At 36.4% G+C, this 18,221-nt stretch overlaps 1 protein-coding gene across 3 annotated transcripts in view; it reads right to left on the reverse strand.

Annotated features, from left to right (window-relative positions):
* Window positions 1-18,221, reverse strand: part of magi3b (membrane associated guanylate kinase, WW and PDZ domain containing 3b) — a 102,804-nt gene that overhangs the window by 40,463 nt on the left and 44,120 nt on the right. For all 3 annotated transcript variants that reach the window (XM_084426506.1, XM_084426507.1, XM_084426508.1), the window contains exon 2: window positions 5,896-6,012. In XM_084426506.1, the coding sequence (XP_084282632.1) occupies window positions 5,896-6,012 (117 nt within the window). The remainder of the gene's footprint in view (window positions 1-5,895; window positions 6,013-18,221) is intronic.

Below are 18,221 nucleotides of genomic sequence, written 5' to 3' on the forward strand. Positions count from 1 at the left end.
TTTCTTTGATGTTTTTCTGAGACAGCAATGGCTTTTTAAGTAAAAACTAAAATAGAAATCCAATTGATAATATAGTTACATAAAAGTCACAAATAGACTTAGTTACATAGAACTTGTGGCAGGTTCCATAAACTGCTTAGACTAGTCTTGAAAGTTAGTCATCTAAATTAAAGTCAGTTACATAAAAAGGTAGATCAGTCTGGAAAAGTTGGATTGATTATCTCTTGGTTAACTGCTAATTGGTCAAACTACTTCTTAAGGCGCAGTCTTAACAAAGTGGCAAAGTTTAAGCAATTGGCCCCAAGCCAGTTTAAAATGATCAGTCAGGGAATTTGACTGTCTTAAAATGTAAATCTTTCAACAAATCAGAGAATGTTCAACTATTCCAGACTTTTGGTTGCATAATGCAACGCCTCTTACGCAAACTCTTGTGTATTTCCCTTTACGTCCTTGCGACATACCATCTCTGAAGAAATGAATGCATTTGCAGTGCTCTCTGACGCAGTGGAAACTCTTGTGAGCCCAAACACTTGTAAACAATGACTGTAAGCAGGTTATGTAAGAACAGCCAGTTTCATCTTTGTTGACCTCTGAAGTCAGTTTAATCACAGGCCGGTTCTGAAAGAGGTCCACAGATCCCCCGGGCGACCACCTGCCCCGGCACATTCTGGTGGAGAAGGGATATGAGTGGCACCTTAGGCTGCTCTTTATTCCTCTCCATCAGAGGAGCTTTTAAGAACTTTTGTTCATTGCTCCATAAAGCAGCTTTGTGACTGCAAATACCAGAGGCTCTCTCTTCCTCCAACTCCCCTTTTCCTCTACTTTTCGGACTTTTTTCCTCATTTCTTCCCTTCTTTACTCTTTTCTTTACTTTGCCGTTTCAGGCTCTTCTCATAATTTACTGACTGAGTTAAAGAGAGAAGAGAGAAAAGATAGAGAGTAACTAGGCCAAGCACAGAGTGACCTAAGGACAAGAGAGGACGATGCTATGCTTAAAATGGCAACCAATGGAAGTTCTTTTTGTCATTTTATGCTAATTCGGATTGTCTCCAATTTTCCCAAAACATCAAAGAGTAATTCTTCATTCTAATGGGGAATTATTTATAATTAGTTCTTCTTTTTTAAACTTCAACGGATTTAGAAATAAAACAAAAATGCGTTAATCAAAAAGTTCTATTATTAGACAGTTCGACAGCTGGGATATAAAAGCTGATGCGGTTATTGCCAGTGATAAAATGCACAACTAAACAGTCTCCGCTGGCTGTATTTCAAGTTGTTAAAATGGGTCACCTTCCCTCAAACCCAATTATAATATCAATTAAAGTTTATTTTTTTACAACCATTTTCTACCTTCTCTTTCACCTTTAAAAATAAACAGCTTGTTTTTGTTTTGTTGCTGTGCCTTTAAGACGTCTATGCAGATGCCCTCTTTACACGTGATGTGAGTAATGGCGTTTTTCTGTGCGTTTGCTGTCAAGTCTAATATGGTTTCCACTTCCTCGGGCTGCATTCAGTAACAGCCTCTTTGCAATAGTCTTTATTAGGTTGTGACAGGTTCACAGAAAAAATCTGTACTGGAATGTGCCAAAGCAAACTGGTGATGATCGTGATGATCATGGATTGTTAAAAATAAACTTTTGCTGCTCATTTCTAACACTAAAATCCTTCTGAGGAAAACTTAGAGTGACAGGAGCTACAAGAAGCAAGAAACAGCTAGAGGTATGGAAAAAATGATTGGAGTATTAATTTAGCTGAACATTTACTACACTCCAAAGCATAATCTATACCTTATGATATAGCTCGTCAAATATTATATAGTTTCGGGGAGCATTGTTGGAGAGTGTGTGGGTATGTGAGTGTGTGTATGTCTTTGTGCTTATGTGTTTGAAATTATCTTTAATATTTACTCTTTATTATCTTGTATTGTTCGTTATTATTGTAAGGACCCTCTTGAAAATGAGATGGTACATCTCAAGGGGTTATCCTTGAAATAAAGAATAAGAATAAGAAAGAATAAGAATATTATATTCACTACTGTTCAAAAGTTTGAAGTCAGGAAGATTTTGCTTTAATAAATTAATAAGTATAATTTATTTAAATGAATGGTATTCTATTCAGCAAAGACGCATTAAATTGATCAAAAGTAACAGTAAAATGATTTCTATTTAAAAAATGCTGAATTCGAAAAAAAAATTATTCCACACAAAATATTAAGCAACATTGATAATAATAAGCATATTATAATGATTTCTAAAGGATCATGTGACACTGCAGGCTGGAGTAATGCTAAAAAATTCAGCTTTGCCATCACAAATATATGTATATTTATATATATAAAAATATAACTGGTTTTTATTTTAATTGTAATATTTCACAAAAGTTTCACAAGTTTTGACTGTTTTTACTCATAGGGCCCTATCTTGCACCCAGCGCAATTGACTTTGTACTCCGACGCATGTATCATTCCTATTTTCCCTCCACAGACGCACATCGGTAAATTAGGGAATGAACTTGCGCTCCAGGGGGCGGTTCAGCGAAAAGAGGAGGCGTGTTCCGGCGCAAACGTTCCCTGGTGCTATTTTGCAGTTTCAGAAAACAATTCCGCCACTCACTACGAAAAACCTAGTCTAAAGTCAGTGATGCATTATTCATGGCACATGCTTGGCCATAATGTAGCGTGTGCACAGCGCGCATACACTTTGCTTCTCTCAAAAATAGGCATAGATCTAGCTTACACATTTACCCAAATTTTTATACGCCTGTTTAACCGAAGCTTATTTGGGTGGGTTTCTTCCATCCCCATACAATGTCACTTTTCTGTCTTTTACGGCCCTGAACGTCGGTCTCCTCGGCTGTGAACCGCTCCTGGAGTGCGCCTGGCAAATCCGCTGTTATAATAGCAATCCGCCATGGAACAAGCGCGCCTGCTTTTAAAGGGAATGTGAGATGACGCTCTAATTGGTTTATTTCATGTTACGCCCAAACCACATCTACGAGTAATGTAGCTACTTCAGACCGACCCATTTTTTAGATTTGAGATCCACCCACAAAGTTACTTGCGTTTCGCATTTGATACTTGCGTATCAAATCGCTAAAATAGGGCCCATAGTATCTACTAGGGGTGTAACGGTTCCAATTATTCACGGTTTTAAGGTCATGGTTTCGGTACGGTTCAGTTTGTGCTAAGGGAAAAATGACTACTGTCGCAATAAAAATAGAAAATAAGAACAAATAATCAAACTACAAGCAACAGCACAAATAAATACAATAGAGCAAAGATACAAACAAATTAAACAGTGCCTTTCATGTTTTTCAGGTATCTAACAGTAGTTTTCAGGTACAGAAATTGAATAAAGTAATCAAATGTAAAACAACATTACATATAATCTTCACTGTATAAATTAAAGATTAATCATTATTAAAGTTACATAAACTATTCAGTCAAGAGCAGTGGATGATCTCATTGTCTTTTGTTGTTTGATTAACATTAAAAGCACAGACAGTAAGAATATTAGGCTGCTGTCACTTTAAGACATAATGTACGGATTCAGTACATTGATGCTGATACACATGAGTTGTCTTTCTCGACTGTTTACGTTCAGTTAAGACATTACCTAGTATGTTTGCTAGGATTCTCGCCAAGACGAAATCGTCCGTTCAAGCGCAAGACTTGAAAGAGAACTCAATATTTGCACGCTGTCTGAGAAGTGTGCTTCGGATGAGTGAACACACAAATCTTGTCACAGCAAGTTATCTTTCGATTATTCTTTAAATGTTTAAATTGGCAAGGCTTAAATGAGTTTAGTTTAAACAGATTGGAACATGTGCAGTTCAGGTCTCACCAGCGCTATCAACACCCGGGTGATGACGGCGCAATTGACGGCGTCATATTAATAGAGCATACAATTAAAGAGCATTAGCGCATTGTTTAGAGGAATGTGTATCCATCTACAAAAACATGCATTAGCCTAACTCTGTCTGTCTGTTTAACGCATTGTTATTTTTTAAACAAACCATATGTGTATGAGTTGTCAGATTTGAGATGAACCGCAGTGCAAGTACGTGCCAAACCATGGGTGGAGAACGGTACAGATCGTTTTTAAACCAAGAATCATTACAAACCGTTACCATAATCAGATATCAAACTGAATTATCAAAAAATTTCAGTAATTTTTTTTGGGAAAATAGGGTTGGGTATCGCTTGGGGTTTTTCCGATACCAGTGCCAAATCGATACTTTTAAAATGGTACCGGTGCCTAAACGGTGCCTGAACCGATACCTTAAAAAATAAAAAAATAATTATAATTAAGAGTCTCAAAACGATGGTGAATGACATTAAAGATCGGCCTTTTTATTGAAAAAAATTAAATAAAAATTCTTAAACTCGAACGATATTTTTAAATTTAAGTATACTTAAATATATTTAAATAAGTAGCCTAGATAGAAAACGCAATATCACTGACATATCACTTGCTAAAGTGTCGTTGTGAATTCGCCCCCTCAGTGTGTTTTATGACACATTTGTCACTGTCACTTATCAAATTAGACTAAATAGGGAATAACAAACTAGCTGAATGAGAAAATAATGAGCAGTGTGCTACTGCTTGGAGAAGAAACATGCTCTCAGAAACCCACTCCACAACTCTCCAGAGAAACAGTAAACATCTCACGGGGCGCATCAGAGGAGAGCTGGTGTTATGCTGCAGAGGGCCAGACCAACAGGAGAGGAGAGCCTCTGTCTTCACAACTACACTAATAAACACACCAGTAAGAGAAATGGACACTGAGAGGTAATATGAGATAACCAGACTGCCAGAGAAAGATGGAGAGAACATATGTTCTTCTTAAATTTCATAATATGCTTCAATGATCCAAAAATGAGAATTCTGTCCAAGCAGAATTTGCATTTTTGGGCGAAGCATCCCTATATTATATTATATTATATTATGTTATTACATGGCTTGGTTGAATTCTAATGTAGAATGCGGTCTGTTATTTCTTGATAACAGACCGCTGCTAAGGATAACACACCGTTGCCATGAAAAACAGAGCGGATTCTGACCGTAGAGACGGAACGGACTATTTTCTTTAGCGGAAGCAATACAATCGTTTTTGAATCAATAAACTCCTTTTTAAATCAATATTTTGTGTCAAATTATTGATTTATTTGGTAGGTAGCCATGTAATAAGCGGGATAATCCGCTTCGCGTCGGGGTCCTGATCAGCCTGTCGGGGTTGTATTCGCTATAACAACCGCCTCGCTCTACATTATCCCTTACTTACATTATATATTATATTATACAGTCAAACCAAAAATTATTCAGACACCTTCAACATTTCTCACATAATCACAGGTTATTCGCTATAGTTTAGAAAATGGTAATAAAATATGACAAGAACTCAGAGTTATCAAATCAGTTGATATTTCACTGGTTTTGGCCATTCTTCTGTTAGACTGTCTCACAAATGAATGAGGTTGAATAGCTGTCAGCTGTTAAATTGACCAATTACCAATTGCCAAGCAATGCTTAATTTTGTTCAGTCTGTGGTGTAAAAAGGTCGCATTAGCAATTAAAGAAAAAACACTTCAGCAAAACATGGTCAGGTCAAAGTGTCTGAATAATTTTTTATCCCAATTTTTTATAAATTATACTGGTAGTCCACTGCATGAAGAATTTTTGGGTATAATATGTCACAGTTTACTTTATTTTGCTATCCTCACTTACATAAATGTACTATAGTGTCCTGTACCCACAAGTAAAAAAAATATCAAATCAATATCAAAAATTATATCTGGTATCTGAATAATTTTTGGTTTGACTGTATAAAACAATGTTGCCAATAAGTACATAATAAATAAATGAATAGAAATGAATAGATATGTGTGTTTCTTACATGGAATGGTGCGCAGGTACAGGTTGTCTCGGATCACTTGCTGCAGTTTGTGGTCGATTGATCCTTTTTGGAACTGCAGGCTAAGATAATGCCTTAAATCAGTGTTCAGCACTTTACCTGCAGAGAGAGAGAGAGAGAAGAGAGAAAGGCAAAAGGAAATTTATAAATCCTTTCAAAGGTTATGGAAACAGAAGTAGGTAAGCTTGGAATTATAATGTAGACTGACTCCCAGAAGAGATACATTATTGCTCTGAGGATGCTCTTTCAAAGGATAAGGAGACTTAATGGGATTCTCACTTATGTTTTTTTAAGCATAAAACTGAGAGAGAAAAAAAATCTGATGATTGCCTCTAAAAATTAGACAAATGTTGACACAATAAGAGCTCTGATCATTTCTTACTGAAACCATGAGCAGTTTCAGACATTGTCGAGATCTTGTGAAACCTTAAGAAATTAACGAAAACTACATCATGAGATGAGTAGCATTTATGAGTAGCATAAAACCGGAAGCCGTTACTCTCATTGCTGCCTAGGAAAACAACTGAAATATGTCATAAGTAATTTTGCTTTCCTACAAGTACTTTTACTAGCACAAAAAGTACTTTGTATTAGTGCCCAATTGTTCTTTTGTTTTCTAGGAGTAGAGTGACATCTTACTCTGCACATACACACGCACACTCAATGTGAGAGCCAGCTGCACAAAAACACACGGCGTAAGTCTCTTATAAGCTTTGCTAACTCAGAAAAGACTTCACAAACAAGCTGACACAGTGTCAAAAGCAGCAACTGTGAAAAGTGAAACCTAATGAAAACCCTACACACAGAACTTTTAAAAGCCTCGCTTTCCCTCTTTCTGCCAAACTCCAAAGACGCAACTCTGGAAGAGTTCACAGAGAGTTGGGGAAAGTTGCTCTGCAGGGGAAGAAGGAGGTTGTTTGCTGATAAAAGACTGAGGGTGGAAAATGGAGGGAAACAGAGAGAGACAGAGGGAGAGTACAACAGCACAACTTCATTAAAGAGGTCATGTGAGAAATCACAGTTTCTTTCATCTTTTGTAAAAAAAAAAAAGTCAGATTAGTGAACAGATCATCGGATCTTTTTAAGTGAACAGATTGAACTCATTCGCAAACCCGATCTAAATAATCTGATTTGTAACAAGAAACAGTTGGGTGAGATGTAGAGATGCACTGATACTAAATTTCTCAGCCGATACGTTGTAGCCGATTATTCGGAATAATATCTGCTGATACCGATAGTTAGATTTTCTTAAGGGAAAAAAAAATCTCTCCCAAATAATGCTGCAAACTATACAGGGAACCCTCTCATTTGGTACATCACTATAATATTAGAGGTTAAAATTAACAACAGAGCTATTATATTCAACTAAAATAATTATACTCAAAGAAGAACTGAAATCTTTGTATGCAACTCAGTTGCACATAGTTTTCATAAACACTAGTCTTCATGGCAAATTTATTTAAACGCACATATATCATTAACAAATGAAGCTCTAACTAAGCTCCTCTCTAGTGTTTATTTATAGCTAACTAATGATTTGTGAACATTGGATAACTTTCCTGAGGTAAATGCAACATAAAGTAACACATTGTTCACAAGCTGTTTTTTGTGACGTCTTTCTGCAGTTGAAACACTGATTGAGCGATTATATGAGACTTGATTCGTTTCGTTAAGTTGCACTGTATCTTTCAACATACCTTTTTATGTTCATGCTTGTTTTTTCGAGCTATAACTTGTATTAAGTCGAAGAAAAGACTTAAACTGAGGCGGTACAGCAATCTGTCACGTCACATTTGAGAGCATCAAAATGCCATTTATTGTTTGAATTTTGTAAAAAGATGGAAAAAAATATATGTTTTTTATCACAAGTAACAAAGCACAAAGCTCTTTGCGTTTATTGGATGGGAGACGTGCAACAATTGATGTTGCCGCAGACCTGGCAACCCTGGCTTGAACTATGAGTGATTCATAGGGTAATGTTGCTTTTTTTAATTGTTAATGTGTTATTGTTGCATTAACTTGCCCTAAATTCAACATAAGGAAGACTCAGAGTTACAGACTCATAAATACGTTTTTCCGACCCTTTTGATTGACCAGTTATAATCGGCCCAGATCATCGGCTGTTTTTAAACAACTGGCTGATGGCCGATAGTGAAAATAATTGCTTTTATCGGCTGATACAAATTATTGGCCGATACATTGGTGCATCTAGTGAGAAGTACGATTCTTTGCAGAAATTAGTCTTTTCATCACTAGCAGAAGATGTACAAACAATTGAATCTGACAGCAAATGGTCAAGCCAAGTGGTGTTGCTGATTTCATATTTAAAGAGGGCATTTTCATATTATACAGTCATGTTTTAGTTTTTCACTGGTATTTTACATTTCTCTGAACAAAATAATTTTCCACTGTAGCTTTTAAGAAAGCCCCACTTTGCATAGGAAATTATAAACAGTGCATTTCAGTGCTCGCACACCAGCTGGCAGCTTTTTGTGTGAAATATAGTTTTTTGTATTGTATAGACAACAGCTTGCATTGCATCACAAAACAATCCTCACTGAAATGTTCCGCGCAAACTGTTAAGATCAGAGTTTTTGGGCTGGGGAAAAGTTTTGAAAGCTACAATATGTTTTCATAGTTCATCAAGCTCTTTCATTTTAAAAGATCAAGGGAAATTTTATTCCTTGTAATATGCCATGAAAGGAACAACAGGAGAGAAAAAAAAGGGACCACGAGCGAAAAAACTATAATGATAAAAAATTTATGACATGACCCCTTTAAGAAGGAAAGTGTGAACGTGTGCAGACAGATGCCATAAACCACTAAACCCCTCACCCATAATCTCTCGTCTTCACCCCTGTGCGATGCTGCCAGGTCTCATAAAGCACCATAATCTCCTCATAAACACAGCATGACCCGTTATGTGTCATAACCTTTGGGTGGAAAGGCAGGTGTCCCCGTCAGAAGTCCTGAATTAAGCAGGATTTACCAACCACGACAAGCTGAAATATCACATCATTCTAATTTATTTTGACAGGGATAAAACAGGAATTATCATAGCGTTGACATGAGGAGCAGATATCAGCAGCATTTTAATGGCTTGATGACTTAATGTGACTTGGAGATGAATGCAGTTTTTAAGCATGGCCATAGTAATGCTTCACCAGTGCATGCTATATACAGTATACGTACAGTATATATATATATATATAAGGATGAGAACACTATGCTTCTTGAGTATTTTTTTTTTTTGAAAATTGATGTACTTTACCTGAACAACAATCAGTTCTTCAAGTACAATCAACCCAATCTTGATGGGACAGATTCAAGACTGCATAAAAGTAATAAGATAATAATAAAAAAAATCAACAAAAAAAAGGTACAAAAATGAAATAAAATAAGTATGCTTTCTTATATTGATTCCGGATTACAAAGTAAGGTACATGTAAGAAAGCATCGAGACCGCTACAGAGTACTCTCAGCATACAATATTTATATCAGCATCCAAAATCGTTCATTCATTTGCATTCATTGCTTCCCAATATGGTGCACCATGTGGCACTGACTATACAGGGAATAGTGAATGAGTGAACGAGTGAGTGACTTTGACACAGCACATGTGGTCAAGGAGAGCAACATGGGCAAGAAACGCTACTGAAGGGTCACACAAAGTCAATATGACCTATCACTGACGCTGCTAAAGGTCCACCGTCACCAAGGATCTTTGTGACCTTTATCTCACTTCCCAAATGATGATAATACCACTTTGTTTACTTTTAATTGTATGTTAATTTAATAAAAGCCCATCTGAGCCACATCATGTCTATTGCCGCTGTCTTCTAAGGACATCAGACAGAGAAGACGGCATATTTAATTGACCTTAATGAAAAGGTTTTCATTTGCATTGAGTAAAATATAGCGTCAACTCTGAGGTTTATTTCTACTGCAATGTCAAGAGGGCTCCGTTTAAACTACAAGATCCAATGCACAAATCCCATATCACATATCCAAATTCTGTCGTGCCTGTTTACATTTACTTCAAAATAATTATAAAAGCATTATAAAATTATAAACTATAAAAAAAAATGCCTTAAATCAGACTAAGATACATTTTTGAGATAATACACATGCAAATTGCACAGTGAAATCTGTATTAAACATCAAATATGTTCTAATTGTCTCTAACTTGTGGCTAAAAAAGGTCAGAGAAAAAAGTAAAAAAGGTCAGAGAAAAAAGTAAAGCACCGTGGTACAACAATACTACGCATGTTCTAAAGAGAGAAACCCGTATTTTAGAGCGTAAATGGAAACAAACTAATTTAAAGGTCTTTAGAATCGCGTGGAAAGACAGTATGTCACGTTATAAAAAGGCCCTAAAAGCGGCCAGGGCTGAGCACCTCCGCAAACTAATAGAAAATAACCAAAATAATCCAAGGTTTTTATTTAACACCGTGGCTAGACTAACAAATAAACAGACGTCACCCGAACAAAATATCCCGTTACAGTTCAGTAGTAATGATTTCATGAAGTTCTTCACTGAGAAAATAGAAAGCATCAGAACCACAATTGTAAACGTTCAATCTTCAATTGCGCCTTATAATTCAGCCTAAATTATCACCCCGCAAGAACAATTACAGTGCTTTACAACTATAGAACAAAAAGAGTTAAATAAACTTATCACTTCATCTAAAACAACAACATGTTTATTAGATCCTATACCAACTAAACTACTGAAAGAAGTGTTACCTGTAGTGGAAGAGCCTCTCCTTAATATTATTAACTCGTCTTTATCTTTAGGTCATGTTCCAAGAACATTTAAACTGGCAGTTATAAAACCACTCATTAAGAAACCACAATTAGATCATAATAACCTAGCAAATTATAGACCCATTTCAAATCTTCCATTTATGTCTAAAATATTAGAAAAAGTGGTGTCCGCTCAACAGAGCTCTTTCTTGCAAGAAAATGATATCTATGAGAAGTTTCAGTCTGGATTCAGGCCGCACCATAGCACTGAAACTGCGCTCGTTAAAATCACAAATGATTTACTTTTAGCTTCTGACCAAGGCTGTATCTCAATACTAGTTTTACTTGATCTTAGTGCTGCGTTCGATACTATAGATCACACAATACTCTTAGATCGACTACAAAATTATACTGGTGTTCAAGGACAAGCATTAAGCTGGTTTAGATCATACTTATCTGACCGCTACCATTTTGTCTATTTAAATGAAGAAAAATCGATCATAACTTCAGTAAACTATGGAGTGCCGCAGGGATCTGTGTTAGGCCCTCTGCTATTCTCAGTATATATGATGCCACTTGGAAATATTATAAGGAAACATGGAATTAGTTTCCATTGTTATGCTGATGACACTCAAATATATATTTCATCACGACCAGATGAAAACGCTAATTTATCCAAATTGACAGAGTGTGTTAAAAATATAAAAGATTGGATGACGCGTAATTTTCTTTTATTAAATCCAGACAAAACAGAGGTATTACTTATCGGTTCAAAAAACCGCCCACAAAACCTTTCACAATACAACTTTAACATCGTAGGATGTCCTGTTACTTTATCCTCTACAGTAAAAGACCTGGGTGTTATACTCGATTGCAACCTGTCTTTCGAAAATCATATTTCGTATGTTACAAAAACAGCCTTTTTCCACCTTAGAAACATTGCTAAGCTACGTAATATGCTATCAGTTTCTGATGCAGAAAAGTTAGTTCATGCATTCATGACCTCGAGACTAGATTACTGTAATGCTTTATTAGCTGGTTGTCCTGCATCCTCAATAAACAAGCTACAGTTAGTCCAAAATGCCGCCGCTAGAGTTCTTACTAGATCAAGAAAATATGATCATATAACACCGATTTTATCATCACTGCATTGGTTACCTATAAAGTTCCGTATTAATTACAAGGTATTGCTACTGACTTATAAAGCCCTAAACGGCTTAGCTCCAGTCTATTATCGCCCTATAATCCATCGCGCTCTTTAAGATCACTAAATTCACGGCTTTTGGTCATACCTAGGATATCCAAAACCACCAAAGGAGGGAGAGCATTTTCACATTTAGCCCCAAAACTCTGGAATAGCCTTCCTGATAGTGTTCGTTGCTCAGACTCGCTCTCCCAGTTTAAAACTAGATCAAAGTCGCATCTCTTCAGCCAGGCATTCATATATTATTTTTAATCTTACAGTTCAAACTACAATCCGTCCTCTAGTTCATAAATGCCAGAGGAGAACTGGCCCCCGACTGAGCCTGGGTTCTCCCAAGGTTTTTTTTTTCTCCATTGGGTCACCTGATGGAGTTTTAGGACACCATTAGGTCACTTGATGGAGTTTTTCGGTTCCTTGCCACTGTTGCCTTTGGCTTGCTCAGTTGGGGATATTTTGGGGATATTTAATTTGATTTTATCAATCAATAAATTCCACTAGAAACAAACCTTGTTGTATTATTTTAATTTAATACTGTGAAGCTGCTTTGATACAATCTGTATTGTGAAAAGCGCTATACAAATATACTTGACTTGACTTGACTTGACTAAGTAGCACTCAGCTAACATCCTGGGGTCAAAAAGGACCTCCAGAGGAAGACTTTTACTGTCTCTTTGGTACTCTATCTCTTCCTGGCCTCAATAGAACAAAGGTCTGGACTCTCTTCATCATTTTCAGCTTAAATTCTTGGATTCTGAGTTCTGAGGCAGAGCCATCTGAGGCTATAAAACAGATGCTCTGTATCGCTCTTTCTCTCTCTCTCCCTTTGCTTCGCCTACTTTCTTCTTCCTCCAATAAAATGAGGTAATAATATAATAATCCTGTCAAGGGAAGACAGAGAATTTGTTAGGGGGAAGACCAGAGGTTTTAGAGAACATTATCACTATGCCACTCTCTTTATTTCCCATTTTCATCTGTCAATACCTTTGGTCATTCCTCATCTCTGCTTTTTTTTTTTTATTTTTTTTTTTTATAACCCTTTTAACGTTGACATTTTTTCCTTTAGTTTTCTCCTTTTGCTTATCTCTGTCCTTCTCTATTTTCTTTTATAGGTATCAGGAGTGGCAGAGCAGCTTCATAATCTGCCTCAATTCCCTCCTGTCTCAGTGCTCACAAACCATGGCAACGACATACCCCCCCCCCCCCCCCCCTCCCCCTCCAAAAAACACACAAAAAACCCAATCACATACCAAACAGAAGGCACAGGAGCATTATAATATGTGTTCTTTGTTTTAACATGAGAGAAGAAATTTCCATTTACTACAGATCAGCCTTGTACCATGATTTGCATTTCCATAAAAATACAGTTGCTGTTAACAGGATAAAGTACTGTAAATACACTTTAGCTTATATCATTATTCTTTTCAAACACCATTTAGCATACTATTCAATATAGAACATATTGCAGGAATGACAAGAATACAACACAAACTTGAATTCTATTATAAACTGCATTCTTAAACACAATGCATGAAAGAGTATCAAGAATTCAGATAGAAGATTCAAATTCAGTATGATAATTATTTTAATATTATTGCCAATTAAAATTATATTCTATTTAGTCTAAATAAAAATAAATAAAAACATAAAATAAATCATTTAATTTAATTTAGACATCACATTTTTATAAAGTAAAGTAACAATTTACATATATATATATATATATATATAGACATTTGATAAAGACACTACATTTTACAGTGTTAAGGTGTAAAAATTGCTTTAGGTGTTGAAAAAAGAAATGAGCATCATGTGCAACTAACATCCAATATCAGTTGATGCAATACTTCTGTAAAAAAATCTGTAATAGCTGATAACCAATATGGTGAAGCATATTCTAGAGGAGCTTGTGTTCATGTATTTGTGTACATGAATACAAAAAAATGAAAAAATATTAACAAAAAGACATGCTTCAACAGCCAAACATGTCCAATAAAGACCTATAATAATAAATAAATACACACACACACACACACACACACACATATACAGTATGTGTGTGTGTGTGTGTGTGTGTGTGAGAGAGAGAGAGAGAAAGACCCCTTCAAAGAGATCCCATTATAATTAGTTATAATTTTGCTATAGTAACAATAAATGTGGCAGGAACCTTGGTTACCATGGAAAACTTTTATAAAGGCCATCCTACAGCCTTTCCCCCCTCAGACGGCACATTTATCTAATTGGTTAAACTTCTATATACTGTACAGTTCGGGAGCAGATGGCACTTCCGCCTGATTTGGCTTGTTTGCCACCGACAGCTTAAATAAGGGCTCGTTTTCACAGCTGTGCTCCGATTCCCCATTGATTCTCTATACAGCACTGCTGAGGAGGCCTGTTACACATGCATCTATTAGACGTCACTGATTATGTGACTCAAATTATCCGTTTTTAGCTCTAAAATATTCCTGGAAATGTCTCCTGAAGCGCTCAAAGGTGACGGCACTTCTGAAGCCAAAACTGCGGTTCACAATCACTGCAGGAACGAGAGAGTCGAAAAAACAGCTGGCTGCAGAACAGATTGAAAACAAGAGGTTGAGGAGAACGGTAAGACAGCTGATTCACTATTTTTTGAACGCTCTCCCGACCTCTCCGAGACCACGTCCCCGGAAGAGTCCTGATAAAGCTTCTCGCTGACGACAGATTTGAGCTATTTCGACAATCGCTAAGACAGGCCCATGAACACAGCATGCAGTTATTCTTGAAAGCAGTGTGGAGAGCCATTACTCGTATGTTTTTCATGGGAATGTGAAAGCTCGGTCTGTCACAACAGTGAGGCGAGGGAGTTATGATTTCTGCCTAATGGCACAATGACCAAAAAGCTGTTACTGATGAAGAGAACAAAGCTAATCAGAACAGAAAAATAGAGTTAGATAATGAGAAAATGAGGCACATAAGGAAAAATGGTAGAACAGAAAATAATTCAAAGCTGACAGAACATAAAATTTCACACTTTGAGAACAAACTCAGGTCATTCTTTCAATGATCTTTCCAAGTTTGATCTTGCATAGTATAGTTGTTTCTCAGCACTATAACAACCACTGAACAAAATGTGAGTGTCATGATGTGTAAAGCTCCCTAGAAAAAGCTAGATTTTTGCATAGTCTCGCATTGAAGGAAGGACCTAAATATTATTGAGACTCGGAGACTTCAAAAATTAATCTGAAGCCATATATTACAGCAATTTTTTTAGGCAGGATGGGAAACCTCTTGTGGCTTGTTACTTTAATATACGAGGATAAGGAGAGCTCTCTGTGTCAGAATGCAGAGAGGAAGGAGGGAAGTTACAAAGGAAAAGACTGTCAAGCGTTTGATCCACTGAAGCTAAATCGGGAGCCATGTGGCAAGCCTGTTGCTGACAAAGAGAGAGATCGAGTTGTTGCAATAGTGGCAGCAGTTGCTGTCTACATGAGGATGGATTTATTGTATAACCAACCAAGACTTTCAAAAGCCTCCACAAAAGGATTTCTAACATAAATGTGAAAGGACTATGGGAAAGGAATCTATCAATCTGTCAAGACCATCTGATTGACTGAACAAACGTCTGGCTATTTATCTGCACGGGATGGTTAGCTAGTCATCCAGCAACTGACTAGTCAATAATAAGTCAAGTGGACAATTTATCTTTGAAAGCCTGTAAAGTTCTGTCTAGGTGTTTTTGAACATCCCTTTTAGATGTATTTTTCCAAACCATCCATAACCAGCTTTGAGGTAAATCACAGCATTACAACAATTGATTCCAATATATATATATATTTGAAAAATGGAAAAAAGACAAAGGTAAAATACTGTATTTAATGTCTTTTATGAAACAAAGACAGACTGACAGGCGAAAGAGATCGATCGAACAAACGAACAAACAAATGAAGGATGGATGGATGATGGATGGACAGAGATAGATAGATAGATAGATAGATAGATAGATAGATAGATAGATAGATAGATAGATAGATAGATAGATAGATAGATAGATAGATAGATAGATAGATAGATAGATAGATAGATCTATTTTGATCGGAAACAGTAGTACAATATAAAACTCCTGATTATTTGATTATGACAATTTAATATGCATGTGTGTATACACATATCATTTCAGTGTAGGCAGACACAATTACGTAATTCGGAATACTTTATGGGACTAGACGGACACTGCAGAACTCTTTTGCCGCAATTCCCATTTCAGTGCTCACAGTAATGTATCTGAATATGACTTCACTGGGAATTCAGTATGGTGCCTTAAAATAAGAAGCTGAAATCACACTGACTTGTGCTTTCTCTACAAACATATATCATAATTTAACAACCTTGGACCTCACATTAGGTTCATCTTGAAAGGTTTATACAGTATCCTTAAAAATCAATTTCTCTATGGAGAAAATGAATGGGACTTTTACTTCCTGCAACCTACCGTTGCGCCTCCATACAGAGTGATAATTTGTAAGGATGTTGCAGCAATTGTGTATGATTTTTCACCGTTGTTATAGACCCACCCCCCTTCTCTCTCTCTCTCTCTCTATCTCTCTCTCTCTGTTCTTCCATCATCTCCAACCAATCTTGCTGTGAAGATTAAAGGTAAAATAAAAGTAGATAAACATTTGAATCAATACACTATACATTAAATCACTGTTTACAATAAACGCTTGGCCGAGAAACTTCAGGAATCCCAGAAAAGAGCTGATCTACTGTATATTAGCACTTCTTTCAAATTGAGCCGAAAATGACAAAAAAATGCAGGAAAAAATAATAAATGACCATCAATTATCTAACAGGACCTGCATTCAGAACGGTTGTGTTTAATGGCTCTTCATGAAATTATATGTAAATAAAAATCATGAAATTCTAATAAAAAATAAATCTTTGTATACAGTAATATGTACCGACAGTTAAGTCTATGAATTATTATTACTCGTGTGGTGAAATGTTTATTTAAGCAAAGATGCATTACTTTTATATACAGAATATTTCTTAGACTTTAGATGCAAGGATGTGTATTCAGCAATGTCCAACAAATTAAAATATGGAATAAAGCACAAACTAACTTTGTCTGTTGTTCAAAAAGAACCTATGATGTAATGATAATTTCATCTAAATATAGAAACAATTGACCAGAAGTCCAAGAGAATTATTTGGTCTAATGGTCCAATGTTTTCTGTTACTCATAGAATGGGTTCTCTGAGGTAAAGTTTCCTGTGCGATTATAGATAATGTATGAGAGAGAGAGAGAGAGAGAGAGAGAGAGAGAGAGAGAGAGAGAGAGAGAGAGAGAGAGAGAGAGAGAGAGAGAGAGAGAGAGAGAGAGAGAGAGAGAGAGAGAGAGAGAGAGAGAGAGAGAGAGAGAGAGAGAGAGAAAAGCACTTCCCTTCTCTTGCCCTCATTAGTGAACTTTGTGTGCATGCATATGTTTTCTAACTGCCGTGTTATTAATAATGATCCCCTATTCAGAATGTCTCACCCTCTGCAGGCATGAGAGAGCAAGTCTAAATGGGCAAGAGTGTGTGTTACGTGTGCATGCTAAAAACTCCCTGACGTTCAGCTTTTGACTACAAAGCAAGCTGGTGATAAATTATATAGTTAGTCAAAAACCGCACACCTGAGGACTTCAGTGTAACTGACTAGGTCTAAATAAATTACAGCGGCCCTGTGAACTTGAAGATGACGTTGTCAAATCTATTCTTAACACTTTACTGGCCCGAATTTTCCTTTTCTTATGTTGTCCTGGAAAATCTGACATACTTGGGTGATCTTTATCTATCTATCTATCTATCTATCTATCTATCTATCTATCTATCTATCTATCTATCTATCTATCTCTGTCTGTCTGTCTGTCTGTCTATCTATCTATCTATCTCTGTCTGTCTTCGTCTATGTCTGTCTATCTATCTATCTATCTATCTATCTATCTATCTATCTATCTATCTATCTATCTATCTATCTATCTATCTATCTATCTATCTGTCTGTCTGTCTGTCCACCAAATCACATCGATAATAACTTTAGTAATAATTTATCAACCACCCTAGCAATGCCTTTCAATGTCTTAGCACACATCCACAACACCCTAGCAACCACTCACAACATCCTATCAACTACCTAGCAACCCTAAAATCCCTTTAGAACTCTCAATAGGCCTATGTCACACTTCCTGCTTCCGGAACGCAGAGTAGGGATTCAGACCTTCCGGTCAACAGTATTTCTCCATAAGGATTTAGATTATCAGCCATAATGTCTAAACCATCCGAGGTAGACTGACCACGAGCTATGAGGTTGTGAAACGAATGTTTTTGCTCCTGTAGAAGCTATA

The sequence above is a fragment of the Rutilus rutilus genome (genome assembly GCF_951802725.1).
Source record: "Rutilus rutilus genome assembly, chromosome: 12".
Lineage (NCBI taxonomy): Eukaryota > Metazoa > Chordata > Actinopteri > Cypriniformes > Leuciscidae > Rutilus > Rutilus rutilus.